This window comes from Morone saxatilis, unplaced genomic scaffold, assembly GCF_004916995.1.
Source record: "Morone saxatilis isolate NCDOM2014 unplaced genomic scaffold, NCSU_SB_2.0 Contig2, whole genome shotgun sequence".
Classification (NCBI taxonomy): domain Eukaryota; kingdom Metazoa; phylum Chordata; class Actinopteri; family Moronidae; genus Morone; species Morone saxatilis.
Genome location: NW_023339762.1, coordinates 12,505,452 through 12,519,583, shown reverse-complemented (window position 1 = coordinate 12,519,583; position 14,132 = coordinate 12,505,452). Strand labels below are relative to the sequence as shown.

Sequence of the window (14,132 nt, the reverse complement as noted above, 5' to 3'; positions counted from 1 at the left end):
CCCCTCTCCCCTCTCCCTCTCTCCCTTTCTCCCTTCACAGACTCCCTCTGGTTTGCTGCTGGCTCACAGTCCGCTGTTGTCAGGCATCCACTTCTGGAGCAGTTTGAGCCCAGTCGCCCCGCTCAGCCCCGCCCGGCTGCAGGGCCACAGCTCCCTCTTCCAGGTAAGAAACACACACACACACACACACACAGGTGTGGACGCACAGAGGAAGAGAGACAAAAATAGCAGGAGATGAGAACAGAAGGTGTGCTCAAAGGATTGTTGTTTACTGGTAGTGTTTGAAAGCCAAGGAGGAAGTAGTGAAGCCGTCCAGGTGAAATTAGCACTGCTGCAAAATCCCCGTTCTTCCCAGCAGTTGTTAACATCAGGTGAGTGGAGACGGGAAGATTTTTTGGAAGAGATTAAGATGAACCCATTTCCAATCATTTACAACAGGTAATAAAGGGATTGGCTCCAGTTTTTATAGCCTAACTTACATGGACTCATTTATTTCTTACTGATATGGCTATAATGTACATTAGCATTGTCCATTCATTACAAAAGTGCCAGTCTAAAGCAAAATGGGTCTTCGTCTTCTAGATTTAGCATTTTCAGGCAAACAAATTATACTTAAAACTTTGCAGACACAAACGGTTGTGAAACTAGTCGAGACTTAGTAAGCAGGTCCAGCAGAGGTGTCCTGTTTCAGTGCTTGTGAGAGGGAGAGGAAATCCTGTGAATACTTCCTGTTTGAGCCCTGGGGAGCCGGTTTGAACAGGGTGGACTGGTTTAAGAGCTGCTCCTCATTTGTGAAACACACACCACACCCCCTCCACAGGCGCGCGCACACACACACACCATACCGGATCCTCTGCGCACAAATAATGTTGACTTCTCTTTCTGTTGTGGAGGTACTAGGGACAGAGACGAAAAGGAAGAGACACAATGAATAAAAAAAACAGGAAACCAGAGCATGCTGCAGTTCCTCACCGGAAAGCAGCTTTCATAGAGCCTCCGTCCCCTCCCCGCTAACTCTCAGCCCCTTTCTCTTCCTCCACAGTTCCCCAGCCTAATCAACGGACACATGCCTGTCCCCCTGCCAAACCTGGAAGGAACACCCTCCTCTCTGCTCCTGTCCCCCACCACCCACAAATCCTGATCCAGGGTCTGTGAAAATGCATCATCCATCTCTTATTGAAAGCTTCTCATCATCATCGTCGTCTTGTTACATTTTGCTTCAGAAATGTCCTAAGAGACAGTATGTGACCTCACTATTTTGCACTTGCGTTGCTTCAGATTCCAGTGGTTGAAAGCACTTGGTAAAAGCCATTCGCCACGATGTCTGTGAGACGTCTGGCTCTTTGTGATAAAGTACAGCACATTTCCACATGACCCTGTCCACAATGGACGGCAGTGACATGTAGCTAGCTGCAAAAGACTAGCCAGCCGCTCATTCTGTGCAGAGAGCTTGGTTGTTTTAATCTTGTTTTAAAAAAAACAAAACAAAAAAAAACGTTTCTCCTTTTTTTTAAATGTTCATCACAATTTGAAACCAGTTGTTTCCAGTTGTGGTATTGTATGTATTGTATGCACTATGCTTCTCAGATAGTACCGGCTGTGCCTTGTTGCTCTTTTTTTTTTCTCAAATCTTTTTAATGAAGACGAGATTTCAAATCAATGAAAAACCTTTGTAACACTTAATGTTCTTTTTTTTTATACTGGACTTGGTATACAGTTTGTATTCTGTATAATTTTGTATTGTGAAGAATGTCTTGTCATTTTCAATAAACAAAGCATTGAATGCTTTAACATGGTGCCTTAAATTAAACATTTTTACAGTAGCTAAAACAAAATGTATAACACTGGAAACAAAACCAGTTCAAAAGATTTATGTTTAAACTTTAGATTTTATTTTCTTTACTCTGGAAAAAAAAAAGCTCAAATATGGGAGGGCATCTGCAACGAAATCCCACACCAATAACAATTATTCACAAATAAAGTTAAAGAATATCATACAAAACATCTCTTGTAACACTGTTAAACAGACTGTGACTCAGTATCGTATTCACTAGGGGCAGGACTATAGCTAGTGCTCCCTGAATTAGGACTTCAGTGGCTGTGTGCTTCCTCATACAACCGATCAGGCATGCAACACAATGATGGAGGCAATCCTAAAAATTAAAAAAAAGGATCAATGTCTAAAGTTGATGGAGATGGGAATGGCAGAAAGGAGAACACATCTGTAATGCACAAAGGCAGCTTTTACACTGGGAATTCACTTTGCACCTCCTCTTTGTAACAGACGGGAGGAGAAAATAGACTGAGGTGGAAAAGGATGAGAAGGTTGTTCACTGTAGTTAAATATTTTCTAAAGAATTTAAAGAGGCGTAACTAATCCCATAATGCCCTTGTTAATAACTCCATGTTGCCCCCCCTCCCCCCTTGCATTTGTTCATTGGTCACGACAAGACCACAGCATCCTGGAATGATATGCCAGCATTTGACAAGAATGTGATCCTTTTTTTTTTTGCAGAGTTTGGCAGCACTGCTCTCATATTAGCCTCCAGTAGGATAAAATGATCCATTCCACCGAAGCTAGCCTCAAAAACCTTCAGAATGAATGGTCACAAATGAGTGCAGCATGAGAACAGCACTGTGGCAACAGAGACAGAAAATCAAACCCCTTTTTGAGTTGCTACAGAAACATCCTTCTGTTTGTGCCTCACACACACGCGCACACACTGATGAGCTATGAGGTGGAGTTTTGTATGTATGAAAATGGAAATAATGACAAAAAACATCACTAAAAATACCACTTCAAAAAGAAAACAAAAATTAAAAATCTATACACATTGCATGTACTCATTAAAGTGACTGAGCCAGTTAGAATTCTAGACAGTAGTTGTATTTAGCAGCAAATTCTCTTCTCAATAAATATAGATGTACAGTATATAAATGTCTCTTTTGGGCCAGGTTCAGGCCAAACCTGCAAAGGGGGGGTCGGTCGCACTGTGGACACAGGTTTCCCAAGTAGTCTCGGGGGGTGATGACCATGATGATGCTCCTTGCCAACATTCATCTCAAGTTACTGATCCATCGGCGAGACTGTACAGCTAGGAGATCCTTCCCAAAAAAAAAAAAAAAAATACAGTCCGAAGAATCTAAAACAGCATGCTTTGTCTTCTGCTCTTTCCGTTGCCTGAGGGGAAACAAAGAAAAAGCATAAATGATTCTGTTTTTTAGAGTTTACAGCGGGGGACTTCAAAGTCAGACACTGTGGGTCCACCCAAACAGATAGGGGATAATCAGGCTCTGACTTATGGAAGAACAACTCCCATAATGCTTCGAGGCTTTACTAACTACTTAGCTAAACACTGGCACTGGATAGGGCTGTATTTTGTTGCATTTCACAGCCACCATAGTTTCTTCTTCGCGCTTGGAAGGAGAGTGTGAAGCACGGCAGTTGCAGTTTGCAACTACACCGCTAGATGCCACTAAATCTTTCTACCTCACAGTGTGAAAAACCTCTGGCTCACAGTGTAAACTCAAGCAATCAAAGGTATTCACACTTGTATTATCCCTCACCTGACTCAGGGTACGATGAGTTCCGGTAGCCGGGATCTCTCTGCAGCTGGACCTCCTTCAGCGTGAATATAGATATGCCTGGCAGACATAAAGAGCCAGTCAGTGCAACAGAAATCGCATCTTGCCAGGAGAATAGTGTTCTTTGTTATTTGGCTGTAACCGATCCTCACTGTACATGGCAATATCCTTCAAGTTGTACCTAGTGAAGTCTGCCAAGTCTGCATTACTGCAGTGCCATTTCATTACTCACTCTCTGGCAGTGTGTGCACACGTGGCCCCAGGCTCCTGAAGTACGGCTGTCTCATTGCTTCATCAGCAGAGATCCTCTTTTTCGACTCGTACTGAAATCCGGGGGAAGTAACAGAAACATAAAGTCATTAAAGAACGACAAAAAAAAAAAAATGGGGTCAGCATTGTGTGATTGCATGTGAATGTGTTGGCCTGCCTAGATGCGCTTCTTTCCAAAAATACAGTCCTAACATAGCTGCGAAATGTGTCACACTGCTTTTAACATCACAATCATGCCTGGCAGATACAGCAACACTCACTTTTAGGAATGACATCAGCAGGTCGATGCCATCTGTGTCCAACCTGGGGGGGGGCAGGAGAGAGAGAGAGAGGTCAGTAGAGGTGGGGTGACGCACAGATGCTGACGAGTGTAAGGAAGCAAACAGAGTCAACTATTCCACAGGATTTCCTTAGAGGAAGTGACACAGAGCACACACTCCTAACTAAACAAACCAATAATATTAATGTCTAACTCTAAAAACTAAAAAGCTCTACATGCAGTTGCAGCTCTTATACCTGGGTCTGTTTTGAAACATTTGCTCATTCCCATCTCCAATGATTAGAGGGCTAACAAGAGAGGTGAGGAGGGAGTGTTAAGAAACTGTAAAAGTGTATAATTGCCATATAAATATCTAAAATGTAAAAAAAAAAGAAGTAACATTTGATAAGATGCAGTACATAATATCTGATGTCAAATAAAAAAGGACAATCCATATACAGTGGAAGAAAAAGCAAATGTTCAGAATACAAGTTTTCCTTCCCACCTGGGTGCGTGGTTAATGAGGGGCTGGGGCTTGTACTTGGGGAACTTGTAGGACTTGAACTCGTCGATAGAGGATATTCCAGGCCAGCTGTCTTCTGTGGGAGTGCCTGTAGAGGGACATTCAATCGACCCTGTTAGAGTGAGGCTTTTTATCGTGGCAGCTGGAGGGGCTTTTCACACTGCCACAGGGGCTACGTGCCAGGGTTAATGCGATTAAAGGATCATATTAAAAGTTTGAGTGCTTCCCTGTCAGCAGGGGGCACCACTGACCTAGCAGCCTGAAGATGAGGTGCAGCTCGTCCTCCACTGTGGAGCCTGGGAACAGCGGCCTGCCGGCAGCCATCTCATAGAATATGCAGCCCACACCCCTGACAAGAAGACACAGACAGGAGGGATTAGGTCTGACCGAAGTTTTAACACCAATTCAACTCAACAGCTCTTCTGTATTTATACTGCCACTAACTGTTTGGATCAATCCCCCTGAATCGTACGTTAAAGTGTCTGGTTTCAATCTGTCCGATGAGTGAAATATCAAAGGAAGAGGCAGGAATGTATGTGAGAAAGCAGCACGGTACTTTGAAGTTTAAGAGAAACCTTTCGGAGTTGAATTCCACAACAGCTTGAGCGCGTTCATTAACAGCCATGTGCCACATCAAAGTCTCTTCGCTGTAGATTAGGACACCTGTCTGCTGCTCGCTTCATAAGTTGCTCAACATAAGAGCATCAATTAAATCAAAGAAGCTCCAAACGTCTGTGCTTACACCAAAAATCACTGAAGCGGCTGGAGAAATGACAAATTCATCAGAGGAGTTCTTTCTGCTTGAGGATTATATTTGCCGCTGCACCTTCACTGCGCCCAGTCATGTGGACGTAAAGAGAGAGCGTAGCCAGGAGTCTACTTTGTGTTTTCTAACAGTTGTAATCACCCCTGTTTAGCGAGGCCCACTCACCACATGTCTATCTGTGTGGAGTATTCGGAGGAGCCCAGCAGCACGTCGGGAGGCCGATACCAAAGTGTTACCACCTCGTTAGAGTATGTTTTAGTGGGCACAGACTTGGCCCTCGCCAGGCCTGTGGAGCAGAAATATGAGAAATAAAAACAGATCCAATGGACACATTTATTAAAAGTTCATACAAAGGGTTTCATTCCAAGATCTCAAATATTCATCATTTCTCTAATATGGCTCAATTGTATCACACAGTGTTTGTAAAATATAAATAAACGCAGCTTCGGAAACGTAAAGGTGTCACTTTTCATCCAAACGGTAAATAAGCCATTTGAACAAAAACTTATCACACAAAATAAGTTCAATCATAATAATAAATAATTGATAAAGTTTTAGTTTTTTTTTTTTTTTTTACCAAAGTCAGCCAGTTTGAGTTCTCCTCTGTCGTTGATGAGCAGATTTTGGGGCTTCAAGTCTCTGTGGAGGACTTTGCGTCTGTGACAGTAAGCTAAGCCTCGCAGGATCTGATACAGAAATATCTGGGGAGAGAAATATTTTAGATCAGCAATTTGTCACATAGTTATGCTGAATTAAAATTATTATTATGTTATAGATGCTGTTGCTGTATAAATCCAAATCCACCTGCAATACAGATTATTTAGAAGAGTAAAATGTTTAAGATGAGTTTTAATATGCAATCTGAAGTATTTTCATTCCTATTCAAAGATACATTAAACTAAGTTTCAAAAAAATGCACACAAACAACACAAATAGAAGTAAAATACACAAATAGAAAACACATTTCACTTTCGCCCTACACTGTCTACACTCCTCCACCAGGGGGCACACTAACAGCATTTCTTGTGTTGACACCAGCAGCCACAAAGTGTGACAGTTGATGAAGTTGGCCGGGCCAGCAGGCTGCCTGCGGAGGCTCACCTTGACATTCTGCATGCTCAGGATGTTCCCGCAGTCGTCCATGTACTGCTTGAGGTCTTTGTCCTAGACGAGAAAGAGAGAGAGGGGGGGACGTTAACAGAGTAGAGAGGCTACAGGCACACCAACTGTTGTGCTCCCGTGTTGTCATCCATGAATAATAATGATGTAAAAATATATTTATTTTAGCATCTGTGCACAGAATAATATGCGAGTCGTGCAGGAAGTGAGGGCAGAGGTCTTGTTGGTCTCACCAGGTACTCGAAGACCAGCGTGAGCGACTTGTCTGTGTGGACGATGTCGTGCAGCGTCACAATGTTGGCGTGTTTCAGGTCCTTCAGTAACGACACTAGAGGAGAAGAAAGAGACAGCTGTAACAGTGACAGTCTCTGGATTTGCACTAATTAAGGTTTACTCAGAACGTCTGACATCATACACAAAGAAAAGCCTCATAGATTTGTTTTCCTTATAAAACTTTGCATGTTTTGGTTCTCTCCTGTAGTTGCTCTTAAATCCTCACTCAAAACTAACCACAAGTACTGAAACAAAGACGCCCTTTCAGAAGCTCATTAACGCTTCAGTGTAACTGTCGTAGATACAGTACAACTTTATATTGCAGTTATAGCAGTAAAACTCTATTAACTTTTTACCTGCTGTAGTTTCTTACAATTCATTTTCATGCTAAAACACCATTCAGTTCAGCTTCTACAACATGACAAATGTGTGAAACACTTTCCTGCTGTGTCACTGCACTGCGCTCTCTGTAAAACTGTTGAACAGAATATGGGTAGAGTTAAGTTTGTTTTTTTAAGTGGAACTTTTCTACTGCCACATAATGTCATCACTATGAAATAGTACCATCAGAAAATTACAATAAAGGTGAATTATCTGGAGCTGTTTTCAAATTAAAATGGTGTGAAATCCCAGGATTCATTTAAAAAAAATAAAATAAAATACTAGATAGCTGCTTATTATAAAACACTAGGATCCACAGTGAATCTAACTGGAGGCAGCTGTGGGAAACGTAAGAGGTGAACCTGTGTACCTTCTCTGATAGCTGTGCATGGCGCCCCCTCCTCATGCTCCAGTCTGATCTCCTTCAGCGCCACAAGGTTGTCTGTCAGCTTACTCCTCCCCTTGAAGACTGTAGCGTACGTGCCCTGGAGGAGAGGAGGAGAAGGAAAAGAGGTGAGGAAAGGTTTCAGAAGCTGGACTGATGCAGCACAGTCAGGCTGTCAGGGGTTAAAAGTAAACTCTGGAAGTACGAGTTATATCACAATGAGAACATCCGCACCTGTGTGGAAGTCAAGGTTAACAGCGAACACACACTCTCACGTACCTCCCCTAGTTTGTCCAGTTTGATGTAGGTCTCCAACTTCCCAAATCCAATTTCTGACTGGAGGAGAGAAAAGGACAAACAGCATTAATGAGGGTGGTGTCTTTATTAGCAGTGACAAGCTTACAGACACTACGGCAAATCCTTATGACGGCCTCACAGCAACAGAGGGGGGATGTAAGGAGGTCACACACCCCCAACCAACATCAGAGCTAATCTCTTGTGACAAAGGACTGTTGGCTTTTGGCTTTTACAATGTGTTTGTTTATAGGGAAGGGAAGGCAAACTTTATTTATAAAGCAGGTTTCTTACGCAGTGGAAAGCTGTAACGTGTTTCAGAACTGCTTTTACTCATTTGTTTGAGCAAAAATGTCATATTCTTTTGCAGGTTCCAGCTTCTTTAATGTCAGGATTTGCTGCTTTCCTTATCGTGTATGATAGAAAAGTAGAAAAGTAAAAGTACATCATCTTTGGCTGTGGGAAATGACTTTTTTCACTATTTTCTGACAGTCGATTAGTAACTGCCTTAATGTAATTTATAGAAAGAAATAATGCATGTGACATTTAACTTCTCAGCTACAAAAAGCGCACATACAAACTATTCAGTGACTAAGATGTAATACTCATTATGAAAGGCAGCTTTTAAAGGAAGTGAGAGTCTTAGGTTATCTTGAAAATTCAGGAAAGCTTTTTCCAGTAACTAAGAGTGTAAAAACAAAAGGCAGCTTCACCAGACTTTAAAATCGACCCTCGGTACAGCATGAAGTCAGAGTAGCTCACAGATTTTTCACATGTTGAACACATATTGAGCAAAAGCCATTCAGTGCTTTCTGAACAACTCTGCAGGGGAGTGTGCATGCAGATGCAGTGGACTGAGGTAGTTCATACATTCCCTCTGATCTGCTTTTGACAGATGTACATTCAAAGTAAAACCACAACCCAATTACTGAGGCTGCTGACAAAGTGTATGTCAAGGTGCAATGCAAACACATGACAGCAGAGAGGATGAGGTTAGCCAGTGTGAGGGCAAGGTGTGAGCTCTTCCTCTCTCACTTCCGTTTCTAGTTGCCTTTAAATGAAACATAACTCTCACAGCTATCTTTGTATTCAGCAGCCCCTCCCTGGCAGCCTTTCCGTTTCCATTTCTGTGCGACTCTCCTCCACTGTTGATCCTCAAATCAGTAATTCTCGCTCTCAGACGTGGGCAACAAGTATTGCACAATTACATAAGCACAGTTCGAAGGTATTATCACTTGAGCTTTTAAAAAGGAAAAATGTCTTTTCACAACATTTCACAGGGGAACATTGTAGTTTCTCTTTCACTATATTCATCTGACAGTTTAGTAGCGCTTCCTTTAATAACTTTGGGTGTATCAGACCATTACGGGTAATGTTGAAAACCAATGAGCAGGACTGTGATGAAGCAGGGCTCAACAAAAGGGGGGTGTGACACTTTTAACAATAAAGTAATTGAGCAGCTATAGAACTTCACCTGTGTAGCTAGCAAGGACTTTTATTGCCACTTTGTTGACATAAGGGCAAGAAAACCAAAAGGTAATGCTAATTTCAAAATTTTCACCTCTGTCTTATTATCATCTTCTCTTTTCTTGTCCTCTAACCAGTGTCCCCCTCTTTTCCCATCCCTCTCCCTCTGTTCTCTATCCATCTCACCAGTGATGCTCTGCGGGAGCGTCGGCTCAGAGGCTGGTCGAAGGGAGGGCTGCTCAGCTGCAGCTTCTCCAGGTAACCGTCGGGTATCCGGATGTCGGCCGGCAGGGACAGACGTTTGTTCAAGTCCTGCATGCGCACACACACAAATAGATAAAAACAACAGAGAACTCAATTTAAAAATAATGTCAACATGGTGTAAAACCGTGAAGTAAACCCTCAGTAAACAGCGTAAGTTCAGGATAAATACCAATGATTGACAACAAAATGGCAAAAACCCAGAGTAAACAAGTAGAATCTGTAAGGACCAGCCAGCTTTAGGCCTCATTGGTCAACAGAGAGGGCAGTGTGTGTATATGTGTGTGTATAATTACACATGTAGCACCATGTGTCTATACAGTTTTGTGTAGCGGACTCGTTTACACAACAAAGGCTGTCTGTGGAGTCCCCTTAAGAGTTCGGGGTAAAGTCTTTCCCAGAGCAATCAAGTACTAAAGCATGATCCTAATGACTTGTTACATAAAATAAAAACACACGCTCGCAAAACAACGTCTGTTATCTTCCCATCATGCATTTCCTCTATTTGTTAGATTACTGTTAATCCATCTCTCTCTCTCTCTCTCTCTAGCTGCTTAAAATCTACTTCTACTCGCTCAGAGGTAACACTGGTAACACCCTACCGCCCCTCCCCTCCATCCTAACCAACATACAACAAAATGCAACTTTGAACTTTCCACATTTCAACAGCTCGCTCATTGATGAATCTCTGACCGAAGGCGACTGACCTGTGGACGGTTGAACTGACCCTTCAACCTTTAATTCAAACCATGACAGTGACTCAGCTCTTTACCTTTGTGGTCACCCCCAAACTGACAAATTTAAACATGCGGTCAGTTTCACAGGAAGTGATGTTTTTATTACAGCTTGAGAAATAAGACATACTGTGCGCTGCACGGGGAAGTTGGTAAATGTGTTAATATGGGGGTGTTTCTTGCTCATGCAGAAGAATTGCTACTCTGATAAACAATGTAAAGAGACACAATTTACTGTTGTGAATATTTGTTGTTTTGGACACATAAATAAAGAAATAAATAAATGTTGTCATGTACAAATAGAAAAAACATTAATTTCAAGCTAATAATGGAGTGTACTTTGTACCTGATCTATATACTGTATATTCACCTCAGTGTTTACTGCTATAAAGCTGAAACAACTAGTTGATTTAATAATTAGTTATATAATAATTAGACAATTCATCCTCTACAATTTAAATAATCAATGTGGGGCTGCAACTAACAATTAACTACTGAAAATAGTTATAAAATACTGAAACAGTTTCCATTATAATTTCCCAAAGCATGAGTTGACGTCTACAAGTTGCTAATTTTGTCTGACCAACAGTCTGAAATAGGGATGTAATCACACACTCAACCAATACAACTGACAATACTGGCTTCATAATACGATTTTCTAACAATTTTTTAAATTATAGGATCCTTTTTATTTCTGAGGATGGGTATAAACTGCAAAAAACAATGCGTATTTCCTTTTCTTTTAATAACGGAGTGGGGTGCCCGGTTAGCTCTGTCGGTAGAGCTGGCGACCCATACAGCAGCCCGGGTTCGGGTCCGACCTGCGGCCCTTTGCTGCATGTCGTCCCCTCTCTCTCTGCCCCCCCTTCCTGCTTCTACCCAGCCATCTCTATCAAATAAAGGCAAAAAGGCCAAAAAAATAATAATAATAATAATGGAGTCTGTTCTTTGATACCACAATTAATTTTATATCTCACAAATTTGAATCTTCACATATTTGTATCACGATTTAAACTGTCTCATGATATATCTTTTATCATTCCTTGAGGTTGTTCGTGTAAGCTTGTCTAATGAAGAGTATATATATGAGAGCTGTGGACGAGCAATTGGAACACAGCAGAAGTCATATTAAATAACTGCTCAGCTGTTATCATGTAGCATCTGGTGAGTTGTCTGTGATGTGCTGCTCAGAGATGTGTGAGTGTGTTGTCCCAGAGTCTAGTAGCGATTTGCCAACTCAGAGGCACCTGGCCATGTTCACTCGGCGCGGCAGTTTTGTTCCAATCATAGAGCTTCTCATAGTTCTCGCTGAAGCAGGTGTGTATCATAATCAGGGGCTCTCCTCTATTCTGTGGTGACCTCAGTGTTTTCTGATAGATCTCCTTGTTTAGTATTGATGTGATTGTTGGGGATATGACTCCAGAGAGAACATACGGGCTTCCTCTTCAGTGAGAGAAGTACAATCCTCTACCTGACCACAGACGGAGGGATTTCCTCACTCTTCCTCCTACACCTCCCTCTCCTCCTCCTCTTCTACAGTCCCTTCCTCTTGAGTGTCACATCAGCACAACGAATGAAGCCACACTGTGATTTCGCTGTTGGATCACTTCATCAACAACAACCCTGCGGTCAATCACGCAGCTCATAACAGAACCAAACAATGCACACTGTGTTTGTTGGGGTGTGAGAAAGGATCTGAGTATAACTGTATCTGTATGTGCTTATGACCAAATTAGTGACTTTTTAAGTCACAGGAAGTGTGGAGTTACGCAGAGTCTCCATACACAGCAAGAGGTGATGTGTCATGTCTCTGTGTGTGGGTTGCCCCAAACTGAGTAAGCTGCTTAATCACACATTTAAGGGGTCTTGCATGCTCGGTTTGTCTGTGTAGTTACTGGTATATTCTTGTAAAGCCCCAGAGGTTCTGCAATCAAACCAACCAATAAACACTGTCACTGTGTGTGTTCTTCAATCACAAGATCTTTCCTGGCATGATCACCCAGCAGGTACTGTGCAACATGTGGTTTGCTGGCAAGATGTCAACATCAACCACACATCAAAAGTATGATTTAAAAAGAATGCTATAGAATAGAATATGTCCTCAACTTTTGTTAAATGCTGCAGAGTGTTTTTTACATTAAAGCTATAATATGTAACATTTCCACATTAAAATGTGTATAAACACTAAACAATGTTAAAAACCCAGAGAAATACGTAATTTTATTATGGTGCGTTTCACCGGTCGCCTGTCAATGGCAACATATCCCCTTTGCACATGACACAGCGCTGTTGTTGTCTGCCAGAAGCCAAATCATAAATTACATTTTTACAATACACTTTAAAGATCTTGTTTTTTTTAACCATATATTTTTTATATAATATATATATTTATATTTTTCAGATAAAGGATTTTAGTTACTGGATGTCTGAATCCTAAGTCGTCAGAGCTAGCGTTAGCAACAGCTCCGTTCACGCCCATGATGCCACACTACTGTTGTTGGTGTCATCTTTTGACTGTATTTAAGAGGTTTAAAATATACTTCATTTTACAGTGTGTGTGTTAATACACAGCAAAACCAGGTCCCTTCAACCCATCTATAATAGCTTCTGATGGGATTGTAGGATGGGCAGTATTTTACAGTAATCCCTGGACATTTGAAACATCTATCTTCACCTGCATGTGAAAATGTGGATGTTGAAAGAGTGGAGATTATTCAAGGCTCAAAACAGCAATGATGAAACTGAAACTGGAAACAAAATCACCAGGATGATGAATTATTACAGAAATATTTCCCTAAACACATCTTTGTTAGGTTTATTCTGTAAGTTTGAGAATTTTCAACTTACTAAATAAATAAAACTGTGGAAGGGGAAAAGTTCAATGTCATTATCTTGTTCACTTTCACTATGAAACTGGACAGTCACTTGTACTGACTTAGGTCAGTTGTACATCCTCAAATCCCATTAGTAGCCCTTAAGGTGGATTGAAGAGACCGAGTCTTGGCTTTGGTGTAGAGAGATAAACTCACAGTGTTAGATATTGTTTAAGATTATGCTTAAGTAAAATCCAAACATCAAGTCATAACTTGTGCTAAATTATAAGATTTTGGCTGTTTAAGTCATATAAAGCACATGCTGAGATGTACAGTATTTTATATTACTTAATTACTAATAGTAATTACAGTATGGGTTTTTTCATGGTCAATATATAATGCAGATTAATAATTCCATTGTTCCATGCACATTACAATCTAATATACATGGATATCTTAGCCAGTAACATGTTTTAGATGGAATTTTTATCAATTGATGAAATAGAAAAATACATTGCTTTAGGTGGGAGAAAAGTGTAATTATTTAGAAAAGATGATGGTGACTAAGGACATTTTGGCAAATGTTTACAGCAGGATGCATCAGAGTTATAGTACAGGACTGTGACTGCAGACATTATCGGCCTTGTGAGCACAGGCATCAGCCGATGCCGATTGTCTCAAAATTCAAGTTAATAAAAGAAAATCTATAATTAAAATATTCTTGGTTATGTTGAAAAGAAAATGAAAGAAGCATCAAACACTGATACCATTTTTTGACCCCCTCTAATTACCACTGGAACCTCCACCTAGAAAATAATACGATGCAAGTCAATGTCAGAAATCTGTTAAAGTTCAGAAAACCTCATTGAGCTCACTTTATCTGTTACCTCAAGATAAAGCAGCGTGATTCCTCCTCTCACCTCACGCTGCATTTCATGTGTCCCTACGAGCCAGCTGGATTAAAGCTTTCACTTTTGATCTGATTCTGCATTCGTGTGCACA

The 14,132-nt window shown here is 41.1% G+C and overlaps 2 protein-coding genes across 3 annotated transcripts in view; one reads left to right on the top strand and one right to left on the bottom strand.

Moving 5' to 3' along the window:
* LOC118330120 (ETS domain-containing protein Elk-3-like) overlaps nt 1–1,796 on the top strand; it is a 7,543-nt gene extending 5,747 nt beyond the window's left edge. Inside the window, exons 4-5 of the mRNA XM_035664547.1 lie at nt 41–163; nt 1,043–1,796. Of these exons, the coding sequence (XP_035520440.1) occupies nt 41–163; nt 1,043–1,141 (222 nt within the window). The 3' untranslated portion in view covers nt 1,142–1,796. The remainder of the gene's footprint in view (nt 1–40; nt 164–1,042) is intronic.
* A 72-nt stretch (nt 1,797–1,868) lies between these two features.
* The window catches only part of LOC118330119 (cyclin-dependent kinase 17-like), a 29,834-nt gene continuing 17,570 nt past the window's right edge, over nt 1,869–14,132 (bottom strand). Inside the window, exons 5-18 of one of the 2 annotated variants that reach the window (XM_035664545.1) lie at nt 9,509–9,634; nt 7,841–7,897; nt 7,547–7,661; nt 6,756–6,850; nt 6,505–6,567; nt 5,981–6,104; nt 5,569–5,689; nt 4,889–4,986; nt 4,620–4,725; nt 4,372–4,422; nt 4,116–4,158; nt 3,818–3,908; nt 3,568–3,645; nt 1,869–3,181 (exon numbers count right to left, since the gene is read on the bottom strand). In XM_035664545.1, coding sequence (XP_035520438.1) covers nt 3,144–3,181; nt 3,568–3,645; nt 3,818–3,908; nt 4,116–4,158; nt 4,372–4,422; nt 4,620–4,725; nt 4,889–4,986; nt 5,569–5,689; nt 5,981–6,104; nt 6,505–6,567; nt 6,756–6,850; nt 7,547–7,661; nt 7,841–7,897; nt 9,509–9,634 — 1,206 coding nt within the window. In that variant the 3' untranslated portion in view covers nt 1,869–3,143. The remainder of the gene's footprint in view (nt 3,182–3,567; nt 3,646–3,817; nt 3,909–4,115; nt 4,159–4,371; nt 4,423–4,619; nt 4,726–4,888; nt 4,987–5,568; nt 5,690–5,980; nt 6,105–6,504; nt 6,568–6,755; nt 6,851–7,546; nt 7,662–7,840; nt 7,898–9,508; nt 9,635–14,132) is intronic. The other variant, XM_035664546.1, reaches the window with a different exon arrangement.